Here is a 21,748-nt window from a genome sequence, read left to right as displayed (position 1 = left end):
TGTTTGGTGTCTATGTCAGATGGCTATCCTGCTGCTGGAGGATTTCCCAGAAAGAGGCAGGGATAGCCTGGGACAGCTCTGTGTGCCTCGTGGGAGATGAGACTCTTACTCAGGGGTCTCTGGGACGCGAAGCAAACGAATGAGGAGGTAATGGAAGTAAGCAGGTGTGAGAACAAAATGCAGAGGTGTGGCTGCCTGGACAGCGTTGCCCATGGGGGTGGGAGGCAGTTCCTCAGAGCAGGCTGTCAAGGCAGTGGCATGCCAGTCACCACACATCAACTCCTTTGCATAAATGGAGTTGAGGATAAGGGGCTTCTGCAGGGAAGGCGTGAGGCTGTACCTCAAGCAATCAGCAGTTGCCCAGGGCTGTAAGCTCAGGTTCTGCACCACTCAGCCACTAACAGTGGCTGTGCATATGTCGGGGCAAAGCCCTCCCGCCCCTTTGATAAGGTGTCTCCTTCAGCTGAGTGTTCTAAATCCCATGTCTTATTTCTACCACCCTCGACCACCGTCGTCCACCTCCCACCCTCCCCACCCCACTCCACTATTAAAGTCACGCTTGAAACTGTCGTTTTCTTTTTAATTTTTAATCAGTCTGCATTGAGAGAAAACAGGATTCGATCAAGCCTCCGGCCCTCGGTGCTCTATCAGCACAGTGATTTTGTGGATAAGAGTTCTGTTTATATTTGTCTACAACCCAGAGGGGGGATGGAAACGACGCCACGGACCAACATGTATGAGAAGAGACACTTCTGGACTCAGGGTCCTCGAAAAACCAATCAATTGCTTAGGCATAACACCCAGTGGGTGCCATGAGACCCTCATAGAAATGCGGGCTGGCAGGCAGGCAGGGCCAAAGGCCCCTTGAAAGCAAGAGGGCAGGGTGGCTTGGGGCTGGGAGGCCAGCCTTCGGACTGAGGACAAAATAGAGAGCTGAGGGGATGGGGGCATGGTTACAAAAGATCCAGCTTACGCTTTCTTCTTTCTCCAAATGCAGAATGTGTTTACAGAAACTTTCCATTTTGGAAAATAAAAGAATGGTTAAGTTTTAGGGCTGGGGCAGCGTGACAGCAATGGCCCACATAGGAAGGAAGGCAGGAGCAGATAAATGTGAGTAGAGTCTGCCAAATGCCAAAAACCAAACATGACCAGGTTATTGGGTCCACTACAAGATGCTTCTGAACGTGTTCTTACCAGGTGTGAAGTCACAGGTCTATCCCACACCACAAACACCGAGGCATGTCACCAGAGGGCAGCACAGAGCATGGGGGCTAGGCATGAAGACATTTCCAGAAAGTGGAGTTGGCTTGTTTTTCCTTTCCTTTCTTGTTCAAACCCACTGCATCCTGCTTTGATCAGCTGTCCAGGTGTAAGAGATGGTCTGAGTGTCTCATGGGAGTCTTTCCTTGGGAGCCGTCCCTTACTAATAAGGGCAAAAGAGGATCTGCTCCTGGGTTTGCAGGTCAACATGGGCTTTTTTACAGAGGCTGACCTGTCCAGATATAAAGTCCCTAGACAGTTCAAAGCAGATTTTAGAAGCAAATTTATGTGACATGCTTTCAGAGGAGCAGGGAGTGCTGTTAACAGAAGCAACGGGATGCACGACTCTCCCGAGATGTGCGTGGCACTGTCTCACGCTCTGTAGCAAGAGACACTCAGCTCTGACACAGGGGTGAGGCAAAGAGAGTCCCCTCTGCCCTGTTCCCTGCAGGTCATGATAAACGCTTGAGTCTTATTGAAAGCCCCGCCATTGCTGTCGGCCAGACCCGCAGTCCTGCTGAGATGTACGGTATGGATCACTGTCCTCGTGTAGATAGATTAAAAATGCCCCCTTGTCTCCAAGCTCTGTCCTCTCTTCAAGGTTCAAGGCTCTTTTCCCCAAAGGGGAGAGTGGGATTAGCAGGACGTCACCAGGCTAGGGATCCCCTTCCATGAGTGGGATCTCTGGAAAGCAAGAGATAGTTATTTGCTTAGTTGGACTGAAAGCTACACAGACAGGAATTACGAGCCTCATTAAAACAGCTCCATCCTAGAAATCAGTGAAGAAAGGAAACCGTTAAGTTCCAGGCCTCCAATAAAGGTCAAACAAAACAGCATCCCTTCTCCCTACCCCATACACCATCTATCTGCTAGAGAACAATTTGTGATTTTATATCCAGCTCATAAAAGGGATAATGTTAAACTTTTACCATAAGCCCTCATAGTTGCTTAGGCCAAAATGTTACCATTTCACATGCAGAGAGGCAGGGTGGAGCCCAGGAAGGGCGCTCTGAGGGGCCAGCAGGCCTGTTTCTACCCTGCTTCTGATGTATGCTGTGACCACACTTTTTATAAGGCTGTGCTCGGCTCTCCTCCCTGGGAAGTGGAGCCCCGATTACTCAGACACTGTTCTCGTGGGCTATGATCTTCCCCGTGACAGATGAGCCTTTCATTGCACATGGGTAAAGTGACTTCTGTGCACATAGTACTCCTCTGGGGTCAGGTGGGGGTGTGTGTCACCCCACGGGAGAGGCTGGCAGCAGTTCACTGCACTGGCCTTCCTCGGGGCCCAAAGTGGGAAGGTAGGCGCAGTGTGCATGGTGGCATTGAAGAACCGGATTCCTTTAGGTCAGTTTTAGCAGATGTGCTGGGACTTGGTACACATCTCTGCCTGCGTATGATGCTATTCCTAAGTACCACTTTCAGGACCTATTCAATGAAAGGACAAGCAGGTACCCTCCACCACCACCCCCATCTTTGGCATCAAAATTGAGATGCTGTCTTCTCTCCAGGCTTTTAACTCCATGGCTTGGTGCTCTTTGGGGGCCTCATGAAAATTTTATTCCTGGGATCATTACTTACAGAATACTGATCACTCTTTGCCAGCAACTGGCCTGTTGGTAGCCCTATAAGTAGAGAGAATGAGAAGCAATGCCAGTTGGGTAAGAAACGCTGGGGCACTAGCCACGGCTTTGGGAACACTCACCATCTGCAATGTCGATGCCGGGACTTGTGGATGCCACCTCCCCTGCTGTGCTAGAAATCGTATCAGGGGTATCTGGGGCAGGGCGGCCGCCCCCTTGGCACACGGGGGGTGTATATAGACTCTGGAGCATCTCGGAGGAGCCCGAGGTACTGTCACAGGTTTCTGACTCCCCAGGGCCTGTGTCCGTGTCCCCGGAGCCGGGGTATGCTGGAGGGCTCTGGTCATCCACAGGTAAAGGGCAGCCCTGGCCCACGGAGGCCAGGTACCCGGGGCCTAAGGCACTCGAGCTACCGTTCACGGCCTCATCATAGGTCGGGAGCATGACAGGCACTCCGTCCACTACCACGAAGTCGGGGTCACTGCTGGAACTCCTCGGAGGACCCCTGTGTAGAGGGAACAGTGGAAACACATCAGGGTCTACACCACCACCCCAGGAATGAGGCAGTGCGGAGAAACAGCCTCTCCTCCCAAGTCCCTGGCAGACTGGCTATGTGGCATGGCCTGACTCTGCAGAGAGGTTATCTGTTGATCAATCTCCATCCTAAGAAAGGACGGGGACACTAAGTGACCAGAGAGGTCAGTCTATACTAACTAGGCTGCTTCTTTGTAAAAGCAAGGAAAATACCCACCCTACTCATTTTTAGAGAGGTAGACAAAGCACAATAGAAAAATAGTAAAGGTGAGCTATTAATTTCCATCTCTGACTGTGCTGCGCTAATTACTCAGTTCATGGTCACCTCAGACCCAGCGCAGCACCAAGGACCAGCACAGTTGCTGTGAAGGTTTTAGGTGGCAGGGAAGCCAGGTAACCCAGGCTGCCACCCCGGCAGGTGCTCTCTGCCTCTTGGACCACAGCTCCTGGCCTGTTATCACTGTGAACATTCAATGCTGCACCTGACCCTACGCGATGAGTGTCACCAGCATCTGTATCCATCCACCGCCAGGCTCCGCTCCTGGCCCCAGAAGAGCCCAGAGCAGTAAGTAGCTTAGCACTTGATCTTTCTGTTGGGGAACTGAAGTTGGAAGCTGCGGCCTGAGAATGACACGGCAGGAAGAAGAAGTGACCTGTTTGGCTGTAATGGTAAATGCTACCAGGGAGCCGCTGTCATGCATCTGGGCCTGGAGGGGACATGAGTGACCCCACAGCCAGCACATGTGCCTGCTGGGTCTGACCTACGGTGCTTCTGCTGCCAAGATTGGGAGCACTGCTATAGATGAGGCTGTCCGGGTGTGGGGACTTGGGGAAGCTGCTATTTCTGTCCCTCTCCACACTCCTGGCATGTGAGGGAGACACAGTCGTGCTAGAGGGAACAGAGTAGATGGTTCCTCCTCTGGGAGGCCCGAGCAATTGTTCTTTTCTCACAAGCCTCAAATTCCTTGTTCTGATGACTAGGTTCTGTGGTGAGGGCAACTCAGGGATGGGGGTGACTGACTGACTGAGCTGTGCGGTGACAAGGCCCAGCTCTGGTGTGAGGAGGACTTGGATGTGAGGCTACCAACCTGAGCCCCCTGGTGCAGCTGAAGAGGAAAGAGAGTCACCCTCCAAAGACCCAGATCCTCTCCTAGGTCCTTTCTGGTTTCTCACTCATGCCTGCTCTCCTGCCAGAAGCTTCCTACCCAACTGGCTGACCTCTGCCACATCCCTGACATTGCAAGTCATCTTTTAGGGCCACAGCAGGTGGACCATGATGGAAGGTGCTCTTGATGGGGTGTGCACAGCCTGCATCCCTGGTCTGGTTTGGCTCCAGTCCCCTACAGTGCCTGCTTCAGAATGGTCTGCCCAGGGAGGCAGGATGTGCTATGGGTTGCCCTGGTACTGTTTGTACTCTGATGTTAATTCTGTTTCCTCAAGAGGGGCTGCCCCACGAGGCGTGGATCACATACTCAGGTGATTTCATGTAAACCTTCTCCCCATTTTCACTGGTCAAATAAAGGCTAGGGCTTGAAAGTGGGAAGTGGAAGGTAAAGGTGGGGCTGGATGTTTTAGAGAGTGGGGGAAGAGTAGGGAACAAGAGAGGAAGAAGATGGAGGAAGAAATGGTAGAAGGAAGATAGAGCAGGGCCACATAGCCTGGGGAAGTCACAAGTAGCAAGGGATCTCATAGCTGGGGAATAGATTAGCGTGGTGGTAAATCTGTCAACTCTAGGCATGCAGCTTATATGTATTATAACTGAGTTATGTGTTTTTTGCTTGGGTGTATTTGGGTTAGACAAATTACTACAACAAATTGGCGCCCAACTTAGGGCACAATACCACGACCTGGGATTATGTGTTCCATGCTCTACTGCCTGAGGGGCCTGTCTCCACCATGGTGCTTCCTCCCTGACAGGCTACCCAGACCCTTAAGCTCTACCCTCATCTGTTCTTTCTGCTGCACTGACCTGGGGGGAAAGTGGGCCTTGAACTTGGTCTGGAACATTCTGGCCAGGATGACGAGCAGTAACACCAGCAGCACGCTGGTGGCTGTGAACGCCACGATCTTCCACGTGGTCAGGAGGGTCTCATGGGTGCCGGGCCACGTTTGTTCTGCCATGAGAGATAACAGAGCCAGGCATGAGGCACATGTTCCTTAGGTGGTCATCTGGTACATGAAGTACCCTTGGTATGCCTCCTGGGATTCAAGAGACACACTCTACCTCCAATACAGCTGGTAAGTCATGTTACAACCCATACAACACTAAAATCCATCTCTAGCATGAGTCCTTCTGAATTGGAGACATATTGGCAGGAGATGTCCGTGTAGACACTACTGTAGCTAAAGACATGCATGTTTAGGTTACAGTCTGAGCCTGAGACCCTGGCACAGGACAAAGCAACAATGTAACTGCTTCTTGGGAAGAGAGTGAACAGGTGTCCTTCTGCACAGTTCTGGGCTCGTTCTGACATGGCCCAAATCACTGTTCTTGTGTGAAGGATGGAGAACACAAGGGTATTAAGGACCAAGGGTACATGACCGATTCTTGGCCATCACTCCACCCTCTGTGCTATCTGCCAGATAAAAGAAGCAAGAACAGACCCTTCCAGAACAGATTTTCACCCTTTTGCTCCCAGCAATCCCATCCCAAGATTCCACTCAGTGGTCATTCTCTTAGACGCAGTGCCCCTCCAATTGCTGGTTCACAGGACATCTGCATGCCTTCAGATACACAGGATTACATTGGATATGGCAGCATCCAACCACCACTGCTGGCTGGGGCAGTAGCCATGGCTGTGGTCTGGAAAACGCCGGAGAGAGTGGGCAGAAGTCGGAAGAACAGGAGAAGGGTGTGTGCTGGTGCCATGTCTCCTTCATGGGACCACTTCCCAGGTGTGCAGGGACAGGTGACAAAGATGGCCATCTTACATCACTTATGCTGAGTCAATAGAGCCTGTACACAGTCTCCACTTGTGTGAGGTCAGTTCTTACCCACAATAATATTATTTGGAGAGAAGGGTGGGGTCATGTACGTCTCAGGTTCCATGCACATATTTCTGGTTACACCTATGGGGCTGCATCCTTGCCTGTGGGTGGCACCAAGGCTGTGAGAAATTGCAGAAGCTGAATTTCTCCCTGGGTAGCAGTTGCTAGGACTCACTTTATAAGTATTTCTGACCCTCTGTCAAAGGCCTGGAATCCCTTCACAGAGGTCACCTATACCCATGATGGTCAATTTCTACAGCCTGATCCTGAGGTTGGGAGTGGATACCATTCAGGACATAGTCTGACCACTGCTTGAAGGCTGCCCCCAGAGGACCAGCCTCCCCTAAGGGTGCAGTCTCTATTCTCACCTGATTTGATGCAGTAGACTTGGTAGGAAGGAAACCACTCTCCATACTGACAGGTGATGTACTTGTAGTCACTGGTGAGGCTGTAGCCAGGGTCACAGTAGAACTCCACCACCGTTCCATGGTTGTAGCGCTCACAAGGCCTCGGGTGGCAGATGAAATCTCCGTGACTCACCATAGGAGGTAGCGGACAAACTTGGGCAGTTGGGGAGAATAAAAGTTTGAGTACCACAGGCTCCAGGCAGGAGTCATGCAGACACAATGCAGGCATGGCCAACCGCAGCTACTTCCAGATGTACTTACATTCAGAACACGAGATGAAGGCACAGACCAGAGACGGCCTGTGTTTCCATGGAAGGTCAATGGAAGCCTGCTAGGATATTCTGAGCAGGAATGTCGTGTGTTGTAAAGTACATAGTAAAAGAGGCTCATCTTACCATGAGACGTGTTTAGTAGATTAAGCTACTCTATTAATAATGCATGCTCTTATGTGCCAGACAACCTAGTAAATAAGATTAAGAGATCTATGGGCAAAATCTTTACCCAGTGGCACAGTGGTGCCAAGTCTTCTTCTGTTACCAAAGCAGTCACTGGGAACTATTTAAATAAGGGGTCTGTGGTCCCACCTCACCCTCATGTCCTGCTGGGGTTTGGCCTGTGCAAGCATGTAGGGATTCCCCCATTTCTGTCTGTAGACTTAGCTTTGGCCCCTCACACACAGGAGGAAGAATTAAAAGCCTGAAGTCCTAGGCGTTCTTCTGTCAGCACACTGTGCGACTTTAAACGGGTCACCGAACCCCCAGGAAGCCCCAGTCTCCTCCTCCATCTTAGTTTGCTCTTGATGATGGTTAAAGGGTTTTCTGAACCATGTTGTGTGATGTTAGGGGAAGAAGTTTTCAGTCTCCTACCCTGAGATCACGCCTGGGCTGCCAGTGTAGATCTGCCTACACTTCTGACAGTGGATCGTTTTAGTGTAGCTTCCTGTTTGTCCATCTCATGCCACAAAGAGATCTTCTGTCTTCAGGACTCAGAACTAAACAGCATGCCACTCAAACACTCTCCAGGAAACAATCAAGCTTCGGTCAACCAATGCCTGGCATTCAGACCGCACTTCAGAAACCATTAAAAAGGCTAAAACCCAAGACAGACAAATCCAAAAGCCAGTCAACTTTTGTGACCCTTCCGAGGAGTAACCAGATACTCTGCCTAATGTACAACTCCCCATCACCCCCACGCCCCCAGCACTGCACCACATCTCAAATTGGCCAAAATTTTCAGCTGGCTTGCTGGGAAAGCCTCCGAAGGATACCACAGGGTTGGAGAATTACCAGACTGGGTGTCAAGGGCTGGAACATGTCATTAAAGAAGTCCGCCATCAGTGTGTGTGAGTGGCTATGAGCAGAGTATTCCCTCAGTTGGCCTGAAGAATAAACGACCTTTGAAATCAACTCCCAGGGAAATGAACTCACGATGCTTGATGCTCTTAAGAATGGATTCCCCCCATACAACCAGTCAGTGTGGTGCAGTTGTCCACACCTGGGTTCGAACCCTTGCTCTACTACTGATGAGGCAAAACCTCTGTGCTTCGGGACACTGGGCAGCTAGCATGATTGAGAAACAATCACTGTCTTAGTCAGGCTTCTATTCCTGCACAAACATCATGCCCAAGAAGCAAGTTGGGGAGGAAAGGGTTTATTCAGCTTACACTTCTGCATTGCTGTTCACCAAAGGAAGTCAGGACTGGAACTCAAGCAGGTCAGGAAGCAGGAGCTGATGCAGAGGCCATGGAGGGATACTCCTTACTGGCTTGCTTCCCCTGGCTTGCTCAGCCTGCTCTCTTATAGAACCCAAGACTACCAGCCCAGCGATGGCACCACCCACAAGGAGCCCTCTCCCCTTGACCACTAATTGAGAAAATGCCCCACAGCTGGATCTCATGGAGGCATTTCCTCACCTGAAGCTCTTTTCTCTGTGATAACTCCAACCTGTGTCAAGTTGACACACAAAACCAGCCAGTACGACCACTAATGCCTAGGTCATTGGAGGATCAGAAGCTCTCTGAAAACTGCACTGCCCAGAAGGTTCTGACTAAGTGATGGTCATTAGCTTTCCCCATGCTCAGGCTCACTGGAATTCTGCTGCGTCTGTCTCAGGACAGGCATCGCTTAGATCCCGCGCCTGCTCCTTACACAGTGAGGATGCCAAGACACATGAGAGTAGCACCCAACATTTGGAGACCCTGGAGTTACAGATCCACAGCTCCTCAGAGACCAGTGGTTGTCACTAGTGGTGGTGGAGGTCTACGCTCTCTCATAATCGGCATGTGATGGAGATGTGCTTCCTCTAAGTGGACACACCTAGCTAGCTGCACTCCTTGCTGTGTTCTAATGGCTGCATCTGCAAGCACCATTAGCTTTGCTGTTAAGGAAACTTCCATTCTCTGTCATCTTCCTCACAGCATTTCTAGGAGGGAGACAGACTGACAGATACTTGCCCACACAGTGACTCAGGCTCAGGGTAAACAACCTGCTTCCAATGCTTGGATCCTTGTGTTCTAGAGACGCCCTGCAGCTCTGCACTACGGATTCAACTTGATGCTCTTTCTGCCCTGACTCAGAGCCCCTCAGCTGCAAGCTCTCATCAGCAGAAGCTGTGGGTGGCCAAGAACAAATAGAGTGTCCTCTGCAACTTTAGTTTTTAAAGCATTTCTTTTGACTTTAGAGATCACCAACAGTTATTGCTTTCCAGAGGATTGCAAGCCTGCCTGTTGGGGCATTACAGGAAGAATCCACGTGAGGCTCTGCAGAGGCTTGGTCAGGAGTGGGTCTTAATTACAGTCTCCCAGGTGTCACTGCTCTGCCCCCTATTTGCCATTGGCAAGACAGTGAGCTATGTCTCCTTAAGAGCAAGGGGAAATTCCTACCTGCCAAATGGTTGCAGACTAGATTTCTCTCAGTCACTCATAGAACTTGACAGAGGTGGGCTAGGTGGGCAGAGGAGAGGAGATAGGAGACAGGGGCCAGAGACCACAGTCTGCTCTGTGCTGGATACCAATGGCAGGAGAGAAGCTGGAGAGGGAAGCTGGAGGCCTGCTATCAGACCTGTCTCCCAAGTGAGCGCGCACCACTTCTCTCCCCATCCTGCCGCTCGCTCGGGAATTCCCCAGGCAGTTCTCTTCCTTGCTGCCAAGGTCTGTCCCCACTGCGCTCCCCTGGCTCTTCCCCTCCTTGGATAGAGTACAACAAAAATACCCACAGCCTTCCTGGGACCTTTGTGCATTCTGTATGACTATACACATGTTTCTCTACTTAAGACAATCCATTGTAAGTCTGGCGAAAATCCCATTTTCTATAGTGAATGCTTTTCTGTGCATTGTTGGGTTTGATTTGCTGATGTTTTGTTGTGGATGTCATAGAGCCTCCCTGTATGATGGGTGTTAGGACCGTGCTGGGCACTCAGGAGTTAGGCACTACCCAGTTTGCCTTGTTCCTCTTCTCAGCATCCCATCTACCAAGCAAGAGAAAGGATACACACTCACCAGAGTTTAGTGAGGACTGCATGGGCTAAGGGGCTCTGAGCAAGGAGCTTGCTAATGAGAGGCGCGTCCCGGTGGCTCGGGGGCTCGTTTTCACGGTTAGGATTGAGACCCACAGCTTGGTTACAGGGGAAGTTCCTGGAGACTTTAGGATCAAGAAGGAACTCTGCTGACTGCGTGGGATTTTCCCACCTCAGCTGCCTCTCTGCTTCACCAGGGTTGCCAGCAATGGCCAAAGCAAGTTCCAATTAAGGGTACGCTAGAGTGCTCCCCCTCACCCCCGCCCCCAGCCCTACTGCATGCTCCGCACAAAGGACACACACACCACAGGCACACTTGCCATTGGCTCCATCCTGGCGCATACTGGTTCTGTGATCATTCCTATGTGGGTGTATGAAGGCCCTTCCCAGGGACACAGCTCTCAGCTGCCCCACTCTCAGGAGACTGACAGAGTTCATAAGCCTAAAGGGTTTGAGGAAGCAGGAATGGGCTTCCTGGCAGTCCTGGTAAGCTCCTGGGAGATCAAAGGCCCTATTCTCTGGGACTTCCTGTGAGACACGATGCAGCCTCGATATGCCAGCATCTTCTCTCACCAAATCGAACATACAGTTCTCGCGTGTCCCCTCCAGGCTCATGTTCTGAGCACTGGCTCCTAGCATGGGATACTATTGGGAGATTTGTGGTGCTGTTGGGAGATGAGGCCTGGCTGGTGGGAGCAGGATATTGGGGAAAGACCTTTAGAGGCCACAGGTGCCCCCGGTTCTGGTCTGTCCTCTGGGTTCTGGTCCATGACGATCTGAACCAGCCACTGCTGCCCGCTCCCCTCATGCCGCCTTCCCAACACAGTGGACTGAAACCTCTATGAAGCCAGGAGATAAAATAAGCCGGCCCCTCCTCCCTTTAGTCGCTTCTCTGAGCTGCTTTGGACACAGCGATGCGTGAGAAGCTAACCCAGCACCCCTTCCATGCCTCCTCTGATTTCTTTCCACAGAGGATTTCCTGCTTCTTACATAGTGTGCATGGCTTGAGGGTCTTTTCAAGGCCAGGCAGCAAATGGCCAAAGCAAGTTCCAATTAAGGGTACGCTAGAGTGCTCCCCCTCACCCCCACCAAATAACACTGTGGCGGTATTAGAAGCAGGGCCCGTGTTGTTGCCACTGTCCCTGTATGGGCCAAATAAACCTCAGTTACTTCTTCCTCTCCTGTATGCATCAGGCCTGCATCATCGTCTGGGCTCAAGGACGGTGGGTGAATTACTACTTCAAGCAAAATGAAGTGGGAGAGAAAGCCAGCGCATGTTCTAAGCACGGGCTTTCCAGGGTCAGCAGTGGGGCACAGAGATGTGAAAAACCTGCTCTGGGTTTGCTGGATTCTTCATTTTCTCATCTCAGTATGTTGATATTATTTAACTTGTTTTAAAAGTCATTTATTTCACATGCCCCCATCCCCAAGTGAAATGGAAACACACTCCACATTCTCATCCAGACTACGACATTATCCATAGCTTTCTGAGACAGAGAGGCCCGGGAGAGCTCAGCCAAGAAGTGCTGGGCAGAGGGGATGGCACTGAACTGGAGCCCAGATGGTGCCGTGTGCAACAGGAGAGGGAGGGCTGTGTAGCAACCAGTCAAGGAGACAGTACAGTGCATGTGTGGTCAACAGCCCCATGGTAAGAAGTTGGGATTCTGTCAGAGATGCGAAGAGACGCTGTGAAGAGCATGCACCAGCACAGCCTTAAGAGCCAGGTCCGGCTTCTCTGTGTACCACTGGTAGTTGGGGAGTAACACAGATCTGCAGAGTTATTAGGTCATGGTTCTCACGACCTGTTCAGATGATGGCAGCTTGGAGTGTGACAGCAATAGCCAGCACCACTACAGGTGCTGCCCCGCATGGTTAGTGGAAGAGGTTGTTTGCTGCCCACCACCAGCCACACTGCTCTTTTATTTCTGAGTATTTCTCTAGTCTACATTGCCCAAGGCTCTGTGTCTATCTAGGGTCTAGTCAATGGACTGTGACTATTAGAAATAACACACAGCAACTGGTACCATGAGTCTAGGCTAGACCCATGAGTCTCTTCCATATTTTCTAGAATAGAAGTGATTTCCCAGAGGGACTGAGGCCACGACTCAAGACAGTGGAGCCCATGGATCTTGTGAGGAGAGGCAGCACTGATTGACCAACACTCACACCACACTACAGTATCAACTCTGTTTTGTTTGCACCACAACCCCTTACGAATGTTCTCCCAGCCCTGCTTTATCTTACACTTGGCTTGAGGTATAAGTAACAGACATGAGTCCTGCTATGTGAAGTAGCACGCTGTGCCTTCTTAATGCATTCAATGCTGTTCCTGCAGTCAGCAAGCACTCTTGCTGCCATGTTAGAGCTGTATTTGAACGTTGTCTTAATGCTTTAAGTCAGTGGTTCCTCAGTCCAGACTGCATATTAGAATCACTGAGGGAACTCTGCCTAATTGGTCAGGGCTGGGTTTTGGCCTTGGCTAGCTCTAAAGAGCTCCCTGGGTAATTCTAATGGGCAATCCAAGTTAAGATGCCCTGCTCTGTGCAGTTGTGATAGACAGTTGGGGGAAAACCGATCTCCCTCCATCCACCAAATGCTGGACGCAGGCTTAGTATCTTCAGCATCTTCAGCAGAGCTTGTTTGTGAAGGACATTGCCACAGTATCAGGTCTGGCCTTGACCTTTCACTAAGCCCTTACTATGGGGAACCAGAGCCCACAGCTCAGCAGCTTAGAAAGCAGCGTTGGATGAGCTAGGAGTTTAGAAGCGCCTAGGAGCCAGCGACGCCCTAACTTACTGAATCACAAATTTTGTGTTAGGGAAATGCCCTGGTGAGGCCCCCTTGAGATGAAATTAGGGAGGCTCAGGAGACTTTGTAGATGAGCCTTGGGGTAAGGAGCAAGGACGTTGGTTCTTAGCCCATAATCTGACCTTGAAGAGCAAGGCATGATCAGAAAAGATCCATGATTCTCTATGTTGACCTCACCTTCAGGCAATCTACTGTATCATCTCTATCGTTCTGCAAGGGACTATTGTTTCAGGTAGATCTGTACAGAATCACTTAACTTCTGCCCCACAGGAGATCCGAAGGCCTGTAGTAGTTAAAACTGTCATTGTGGCAGCTGTCCCTAATGTGACTCAAGTTTAGGTAATGAATCCAGAAAGCTTTATAGACCTCTGCATGCCAAAGTCATAGCTGTTTCCAAGGTGACACCTGGAAACTTTGCTTTTAGCTCAGGGAAAAAAAAAATCAATAAACGTTATACAGCACATTACATTTTCCACTTTTGTTGTAACAACACAGAACGCCAATAAATGTGTCCACCCAAGAAAGCAAACGATCGTGCGCTAGGCTCTGCTTGTTTCCAGGATGGATAGAAAATGGTGTTCACTTGCTCTGAGATACACTGACAAATGATGTTCAAGATCAATATGACCCAGCAGTCCCAAGGCAGGGGCTGGGATCGGCTCTCTAGCTCAGAGTCACAGCAATGGGGTGTTCCTAGAGAAATCCAGCATGCTTCTGTTGACAGTTGTTAAACTTCAGTGTGAAAACAAAACCAAGGCTTCACATAAGCAACGCTCCACGTGCCTGGCGCCATAGCCGCATAGAAGCCACGGAAGAGCGCACAGGTGAGGCAGCTGGTGTTATAGAACCTGCAATGTACTGATAGTCTTTGCAGCAGGGAAAGATGGGCTGAAACCAGAAGCTTACATGTGTTTCTGTGTTCCAAGGGTGTAACTATTCTCTGGAATGACAGGATTCCCAGCCACGTCCAGGTGAGAATACACTGTGGTGTTCAGAAGTCTGGATTCCCTTTTCAACACATAACCTGCTACACAGTTGGAACTCCCGGTGGCAATCGTGACCGACTTCTTTATTTCTTTAAGAGAAATCATTTTATTTCTTTAAGGGAGGCATGTGCTCCACAAGGTAGACCAGAAAGCTCTCATGTAGGAAAGCGCTTGTCACTTGCCCTTTCTCCCTCTCTCTGCAGTTCACAAAGGCCTGCACCACCAGAGACCAGGCAAGGTTCAAGGTGGCTAGGGTAGCCTGGTGCTTCTCTTCCTCCACAGGCTAGACCAAGATGGCACACAGATAAATCAGTGTGGGATTTTTCTGAATCTCAAGATTTGTTTTTTGAAACAGACTCATTGTATAGCCAAGACACACACACACACACACACACCCTTCCTCCCTCCCCCCTTCCCCCTCTTGCTTCTTGTGTCTCCCTCCCCCTCCCTTGTCCTCTCCTCTCCTCTCCTCTCCTCTCCTCTCTGGATTTCCCTTAATAACAATGGAAATTTTGCTTAAAAGCACAGAACAGTGAACATTTTAATAGCTCAGTATTACAAGGTTTCAGATAGGACCCCAATAGTGTTCCTCATCGGTTGTTTCATTATTAAGTGCAGTTTCTTAAATTAAAGAAAAAGAAAACAGAAGTAGTGTCGCACTTGAGGGGAACCCAAGATTAAGTATTACAACCGTATAACCAAATTAAATCTAGCACTTTAAAAATAAATACTAACAGCTCCCTTCACAAATGTGAACGCACCAATGGTGAAATATTGCCCTCCAGTACAGAACAACTAACAGCAGCATTTGAACATCGGACGCTGAATCTTACAAACACACAGCTGTGTGAATAGTGGACACATGTTTGGTTTAGCCCCCTACACCCAGGGCTGAAAGGAGATCTGACTGAATCTCTCAGGTTCCCAATCTGAAAAGCTACCTACCACAAGCTTTAGGCCATAGGTGAGGCGGATATCAGTCTGAGTCAGAGTTCTTTCGCCGGACACACTGGTACTGTTTGCAGTCCAACCCAGAGCACCGGAGGCCCAGGGAACACATGAGTACTGGCTTAGGATGTAACGTCGACTCAACTGCACCTACTCATATGCAGTGTTCGAGGCAGGTAAGAAATGGGAGCCTGGACACTGGCTTTGCAACCAGGGTAATCTAGGGCAACTTGTTATAGTGAAAATGTGGTATCTGTTTTATTTTCACATTTGCTTATTTATGTGTGGAGGGCAGAGAGCAGCCTGTGAGAGTCCATGTTTTCCTTCAACCACATGAGTTCCAGGAATTAAATTCAGAGCATCGGGCTTGGCAGCAAGTACCTTTACCCATGGGACATCTTGCTGTCTGCCCCTATGTTACTCTTAACGCACTGGGGCAGACAGGCTGGAAGCAGGAGACGTCTAGATGCTAACTAAGCCTTCCTTTTACTGTTTCAAGCATTAAGGTTAGTCCACCCCCCCACCCCCCCCACACACACTGTGTGGTTCTATGGCCACTCACGTGGGCCACTGCGCTTACCCCCATCTTTATAATGAGCCTCGGAGCCTCAAGTTTTACTTTTAACAGGAACAGCCAAAGGAAAAGCTGCACTGAGAGGCAGGCTCTGCAGGCAGTAACTGATGTTAAGACAAGCATCACTGCTAGATGCTTTTCTAACCCCTTAAGCATCGTCACCTGCCAGGATCAAAGATCATTTCCCACCAGGAGGCTCCACCTTCTCAGTTCACCTTTCCAGAGGCCACAGGGCTCTCAGTTCTTCTCATCCCAGTCTCTCAGGTTGAGTCTTAAGATTTTGGGCCATTTTTTTTTCTTAGAAACTCATACTTTCGTATTCCGATCTTATAAGAGGCCCTAGCAGATGAGGAGACAGTATCCAGAGGCAGCTGTTGGTCCTGTGTGAATCTGTGTACATATGTGTGCACATACTGTTGGACGTGGTTACAGGTTACACATGGAAAATGGCTACATCTCAGCCCTATGGGCAGCGTTCCTAAGACTTGTGATAGAATTAAGCATGCCAGTGTTTCCTGCAAGAAAAGACACACACTCTTCTGCGAAAAGCACCGTCGTGACATAGGAACAAATGTTGAGAGGCCGGGCAGAAAAGAGGCAAGTGGGAGTGAGAACAGAAGAGCGCCCTATCTACAAACAAGCAAGTAAAGGCTGGGCAGGAGAAAGAGCCAGTGCAGCCTTTGCACAAGTTGATGCACTGAGGCCCCATGGCTGGGGGGGGGGGAGGGGTGCTGAGAGGTGGAGTTTTCCGGTGTGATCTGGAGGCTGCCAAAAGGTGCTGCCTCACAAGGCAAGGTGCACAGAGTCCCATGTGCTGCTCTACCATCTCCTGCTCACATGCCTGGTACCTCTGGGATAAACAGAAGGTGGTGGTTCATGAGGGGCAGTGGGGCAGGGGTGGGAGCCAGTAGAGAGAAGGAGAAGAAAAAAGAAGGAAAATGACCCCAGACCACTCTGCCAGGCTGGCACAGCCCCAGCGCGATGCAGGGGATTTATTACTTTCTGTGTTGTACCTGATTGCAAGAGGTTTTATTACTCTGAAATACAAGCCATCCTATTTCCCAGAGAGGAAAGGAGGGAATAAATACTGCCTGGAGGAGATCCTAGGGTTTAAGGGCAAACATGGGGGATTTCCCCTTGTAGCGGCCCAGCTATATCCCGGGCATAATGAAGTTGCCCCTCTCGGGAGGAGGTTGAAGTACTGGCCACAGTTAGTGATTTTCTCTGCCTCCTCTAGGAAGCCTTCCCAAACAAAGGCTTGCTCATCTGCAAGGCAGAACAAACAAGGGAGGACTGCAGGCCTCAGCAGGGGACATACTTGGTGAAGACCCTCAACCCAGTGAAGGAACATTTCCTACATCTTCCCCAAGCAGACTCTGGCCAGGTGGGGGGTCTCTCTGTGAAAGAAGAATCACCTGTCCTGTTCCTTTGGCCTTAGTTGAAATTTCTCCCCTAAATGAAGTTTAAAAAGAATCATTTCATTGTCCAAGTCCAGGAGAGATGAATGTTGACGACTCGTTTCCCACAAGACTAAAGGAAAGAAAGGAGACAAGGCAGGCCCTGCCAAGGAGCTAAATCCAGTGCCTGCTGAGTGGGTGAAGAGGAGGGAGAGCTTGAACCTCTTTGTGAGGTGGAATCCTAATGAGAGATGAGGCTAGAAATGACCAGCAGGAAGCCTTAGGGCTTCCTGAAAAATAGGAAAAAAAATCTGGCTTTTTTTTGGGGGGGGGTGAGGGGTGTGCTTGTGTGTGTGTGTGTGTGTTTGTGTGCATGTCTGTGCACCACATGCATGCAGTACCCGGGGAGGCCAGAAGAGGGCCCGGATGTCCCAGAACTGGAATTCCAGAGGGTTATGAGCTGCTAGGAATGGAACCCAAACCTTTTGGAGAACAGTCAACCCCTGAACCCTCTCTCTAGCTCTAAAAATGTATGTATGTTTTAAAAAGAAAAAATGTCAGTGTTTCTTAATTCAATGTAGGTAGAATAAAGGAAGAAGGTAGAGAGGAGGAAGAGGAGGAGGGGGAAGAAGAGGAGGAGAAGGGGGAAGAGGAGGAGGGGGAAGAGAAGAGGAGGAGGGGGAAGAGAAGAGGAGGAGGGGGAAGAAGAGGAGGTGGAGGAAGAGATGAGGAGGAGGGGAAGAGGAGGATGAGGAAGAGGAGGAGGGGGAAGAGAAGAGGAAGAGGAGGAAGAGAAGAGGAGGAGGGGGAAGAGGTAACAATAGAGGAGAAGGCGGAGGAAGATGGGGAGGAGGGGGAGGTCCTGGTGGAGGAAGGGACAGATTGCTCTCAATGTTAGGACAAAGTTTCTTTGAAGCACAAGCATCTGCAACTGGGGAGGTGGAGCTCATCACTGGCAATAACTCATTGCAGAAAGAAAATGTTAGACGGGCGACGGTGCCGAGCGCTGCTGTGGCGGGCAGGCCGCTGCTCCCATAATCACTCTGCTGTCTTGTACAGCAGCACATGAAAACAGCATTAGGATAATTTACTGTTGCTTATGCGCAACACAGTAATGGGATTGCTTGCAAAGACAATAATACCTCCTCGGGGTCACTGGCCGGGTGACTGTCAGGCAGATGGTGTCCTTGACAGGCATTTCACTGTGAGGGGGACAGAACCACTAGCGTCCTGTCCAGACTAGAGCATGGCATCTGTGCTCACAACTGACCTCTGAGTATTTCAGACAGGATTTCAAGAGCCAATCCCTGAGCTGGGGCAAGCCCAAGATTTCCTCTCTCTCAGGCCCAGGAAACCACAGCTTGTCTCCAAAGCAAGTGAAAATCCCTTTGTTTTTGAGAAAAAGATCCCCAAACCCCTATGACCTTGCCTGGTGTAAACCAGGCTTGTCTGAGGTTATAAATTAGCCATTCCCTAGCTGGTGAAGGTTGGGAGTCTGAGAGGATGCTGGGAGGTTTATGATCTCAGCAAACCACTCCTCTACTCTCAAGAAGGCAGAACTAAAGGCACATTTTCCAGATTTTTTATGGCCAAGTGAGGCGGCACATAGCTGCAATCTCAGCTTTGGAGGCAGAGGCAGGAGGATCGCTGCAAGTTTGGGGCCAGCTTCAGCTACATAACACTTCTAGACCAACCAGGGTTGCACAAAAGACAAACCAACAAACAAACTAACACATAAGGAAACCTGACCACAACTCTTCTTTCAAAACATCCTGAGGAGGAACACACTATGTAAAACAACAACAACAACAACAACAACATCAAACAGAGCTGGCTGGACCAGGAACAGCCAGGGACAAAGCTCCTTGGGAACCACTTTTGCAAGCGGGCTCTATGGGTCTCAGAGCTTTGAGGACAGTAACACCAAACCACCTGCTCATGTTTTACCTGACCCCTCCCTCAGGTGACGTGGCCAAGGAGGGGAGAACTTGGGGCACACATAAGCCAGGAGGCCTCCTTGCACTTCCTGTGAGGAGAGGCCCCACTGCTACGGTGGAGAAAGGGAAGAGAAAAGGCGGCGACTGCTCTTTTCTTCACTTTCTGCTGATTCAATTTCATATTGCATCCAGCTGCTGCCGGGATGGCGGGTGAGTCTGCGGGGAGCCTCAAGGGCCAGGAGAGGCTAATGGAGCCGGTGCCCCGCCAGCTGGTCTACTCAGAGGGTGGGAAGCCGAGGGGGAGGGGCCGGGTGACCGCTTGGTCACTGCTATTATCACTCCAGCGGAGGTGAGCAGGACTTGAATTCTAATGAGCAGAGCTTCATGCGTTCAGTACAGCTCCGGGTGGTTCTGGGGCTTTACCTGAGAAGCAGATGGGGTGGGGTTGGGGGTTGGGGGACAGAAGTGACTCCCACAGTGCCCGGTATGGTATGTAGGGCATCTTGGGGACAATCATGTGCATCCTCTCCACCCCGCCATACACATGCAAAAAAGGTTTTGCATACTAAAATTCCACACTATAGGAACAGAAAAGGAACTAGTCACACCATGGCCTTGGAAGGCAACGGGAAGTTCAGGGAAAGAGCACCATCTTGGGGCAGGGCTGTTTCCGAATCTGTGTTCCTTGTAGGTGACACCCAGGGCCGAGGGGCATTGTCACCCAGCCTGTTTCCTCTCTGTAAAAGAACACATTTCTTGGAACTGGCTCAAGGCTGAAGAAAGTTTACAAAGGGCAAGTCTGTCTCTCAGACAACCTTCCACAGGCAAGACAGTGGGGCAAGGCTGACTGTGTGACTGAGACGGTTGTCCTCCCCAACTGGAATCACAGGCCCCAAATCAAAGACACCCCACCAACACCTCTTAGAGGCAGCCTCCCTGGGCAGAGTCGCCTCTGGATAAACCAGTCAGAAAATGAAGCTGTCAGGAAGGAGTCTCTGGGTCCTAGAGGGCCATGGGTGATTTTGGCCAAGATCTAATCCAAGGCTAGGGGAGGACATGGCTGACATCACACCAGCTTGTGACTGTGACCAGGAAGGGATCCGAGAATAAAGACCCCACTGTGTACGCTTGGAAGAGGAACTTCAAAATGACAAGAGAACTAAGGTGGTCTGCAGAATGAGATTACAGTGGGGTGAGGGCTGGGAAGAAGGGGAGGAACTCTCATCCAGCAAGGGGTTGTTCGAAGGACATGACAGGAATATTGTTTCCTGGTGCTCAAGAATGCTGGTGTAGAGGGTGCCTGCCCCTCCCCCATGCCAAGCACCTTGGTAGGGTCACAGCCTGGAGCTCAGAGGAGGTGTTTGAGCCTGGCATGGTAGGAAGATGCAGCGGTCATGTCTACAGCTTTGTCTTCTGTAACCCGAGCATCAGGAAGCTGGCTCTGCTGGCCTAGGCCTGTCTTCTCAGTACTGCAGAGGTGGAAGCAGGAGGACAGCAACTTTAAGGCCGGCCTAGAGAGTCTTTAAAAACAGGTGCTATAGATAGACCTCAGTACCAGGGCCCCTGCCTGGCAGGTCCAAGGCCCTGGGTTAAATACCTTGCTCTGCAGGACTGAAAAATAACTGTCAGATCTGTGATGTTTCTGGGGGAGGGGGAGGGGCTCCTTCTTGCCTCTCCTCTGCTTTCAAAGTCCTAAGCGGAATACTTTATAGAGAACTAGGCTGTATGCCTAGCCCAGGCCTTTCTTCTCTGGACAACCAGGTAGGGAAAGGAGAGATTCCACACTTCTCTCTCCCTCTCCCTCTCTCTCTCCCTCCCCCTCCCCCCCCCCTCTCTCTCTGTGAAAGGCAGCAAACAGCTGACTGTGTGAGCCAGAGGACCTGGGCTGGGGATTGAGGGAGCCCACCAGGCAGCAGTGGGTTTCATCACGGGCCATGATTGACAGCCACTCTCTTGGGGCTGGACTCCCAGTGCTCTCAGTCCCCCTCCCCCATCCCACGTGTGAGTGTGGACGCTGGGTTTGTGAGGCCAGGCAGCCTGTCTCCCACGAGCTCTCTGTAGCAGGCAAAGAAGGCCTCTAACCAGTAGACTTGAGATTCCTGCTGCCCATGCTTTGAAGTCCCCAGGTGCTTGCTGGTGAAGGCAGGAATCCCAGAGGGAGAAATCTTGACAGGCACCTGCCAGGCCAGTCACTGCCTGCCTCTTATACCTGAATGTGTTTTGACTTGGGAACAAAGAAGCCAAAAAAAAAAAAAAAAAAAAAAAAAAAAAAAAAAGCTGGCTTTGAGGTTTGATCTCAAATTGGAACCTTTCAAGTTATTTCACATTTGGCCAAATAGGCTTCTTCGGTTTCTCAGTTTTCCTCCTTTTCTCATGAAAGAATGCTGATGTAAAAGGCCCCCGGGGAACTAGCGGGTTCTGAGGAAACCTGCAGCCTGCTCTGTGACTGGATCTGTCATTGAGGGCATCTCCACCTTACCCCGTGAGCTGGGCCGTGGACAGGCACAGGGGGGTCACTCTGGGCATTGTGATTCCGAGGGCAGGTCAGCTTTGCCAGGCTCCTGGTGTAAACGCCAGGCATGAGGCCAAGACAGTCTTGACCACACGGGGGCAGCCACTGCTGACATCATCATAAGACAAAGCTTCTAGGACAGCGGTTCTCAACCTATGGGCCTCAACTCCCAAAGACCTTCGGAAGCCACATATCTATTTACACTACGATTCATAACAGTAGCAAAATCACAGTTACAAAGTAGCAATGGGGATAATTTTATGGTTGGTAATCAAACATGAGGAACTGTGTTGAAGGGTCA

At 50.5% G+C, this 21,748-nt stretch overlaps 1 protein-coding gene across 1 annotated transcript in view; it reads right to left on the bottom strand.

The window, feature by feature from the left end:
• Positions 1 to 601: 601 nt before the first annotated feature.
• The window catches only part of Susd4 (sushi domain containing 4), a 122,445-nt gene continuing 101,298 nt past the window's right edge, over positions 602 to 21,748 (bottom strand). The window contains exons 6-9 of the mRNA XM_052200987.1: positions 6,734 to 6,925; positions 5,347 to 5,491; positions 2,966 to 3,348; positions 602 to 1,944 (exon numbers count right to left, since the gene is read on the bottom strand). Of these exons, the coding sequence (XP_052056947.1) occupies positions 1,916 to 1,944; positions 2,966 to 3,348; positions 5,347 to 5,491; positions 6,734 to 6,925 (749 nt within the window). The 3' untranslated portion in view covers positions 602 to 1,915. The remainder of the gene's footprint in view (positions 1,945 to 2,965; positions 3,349 to 5,346; positions 5,492 to 6,733; positions 6,926 to 21,748) is intronic.

The sequence above is a fragment of the Apodemus sylvaticus genome, chromosome 12 (assembly GCF_947179515.1).
Source record: "Apodemus sylvaticus chromosome 12, mApoSyl1.1, whole genome shotgun sequence".
Lineage (NCBI taxonomy): Eukaryota > Metazoa > Chordata > Mammalia > Rodentia > Muridae > Apodemus > Apodemus sylvaticus.
Note: the sequence above shows the minus strand (reverse complement) of the source record. Positions and strands in the feature narration are given on the sequence as shown.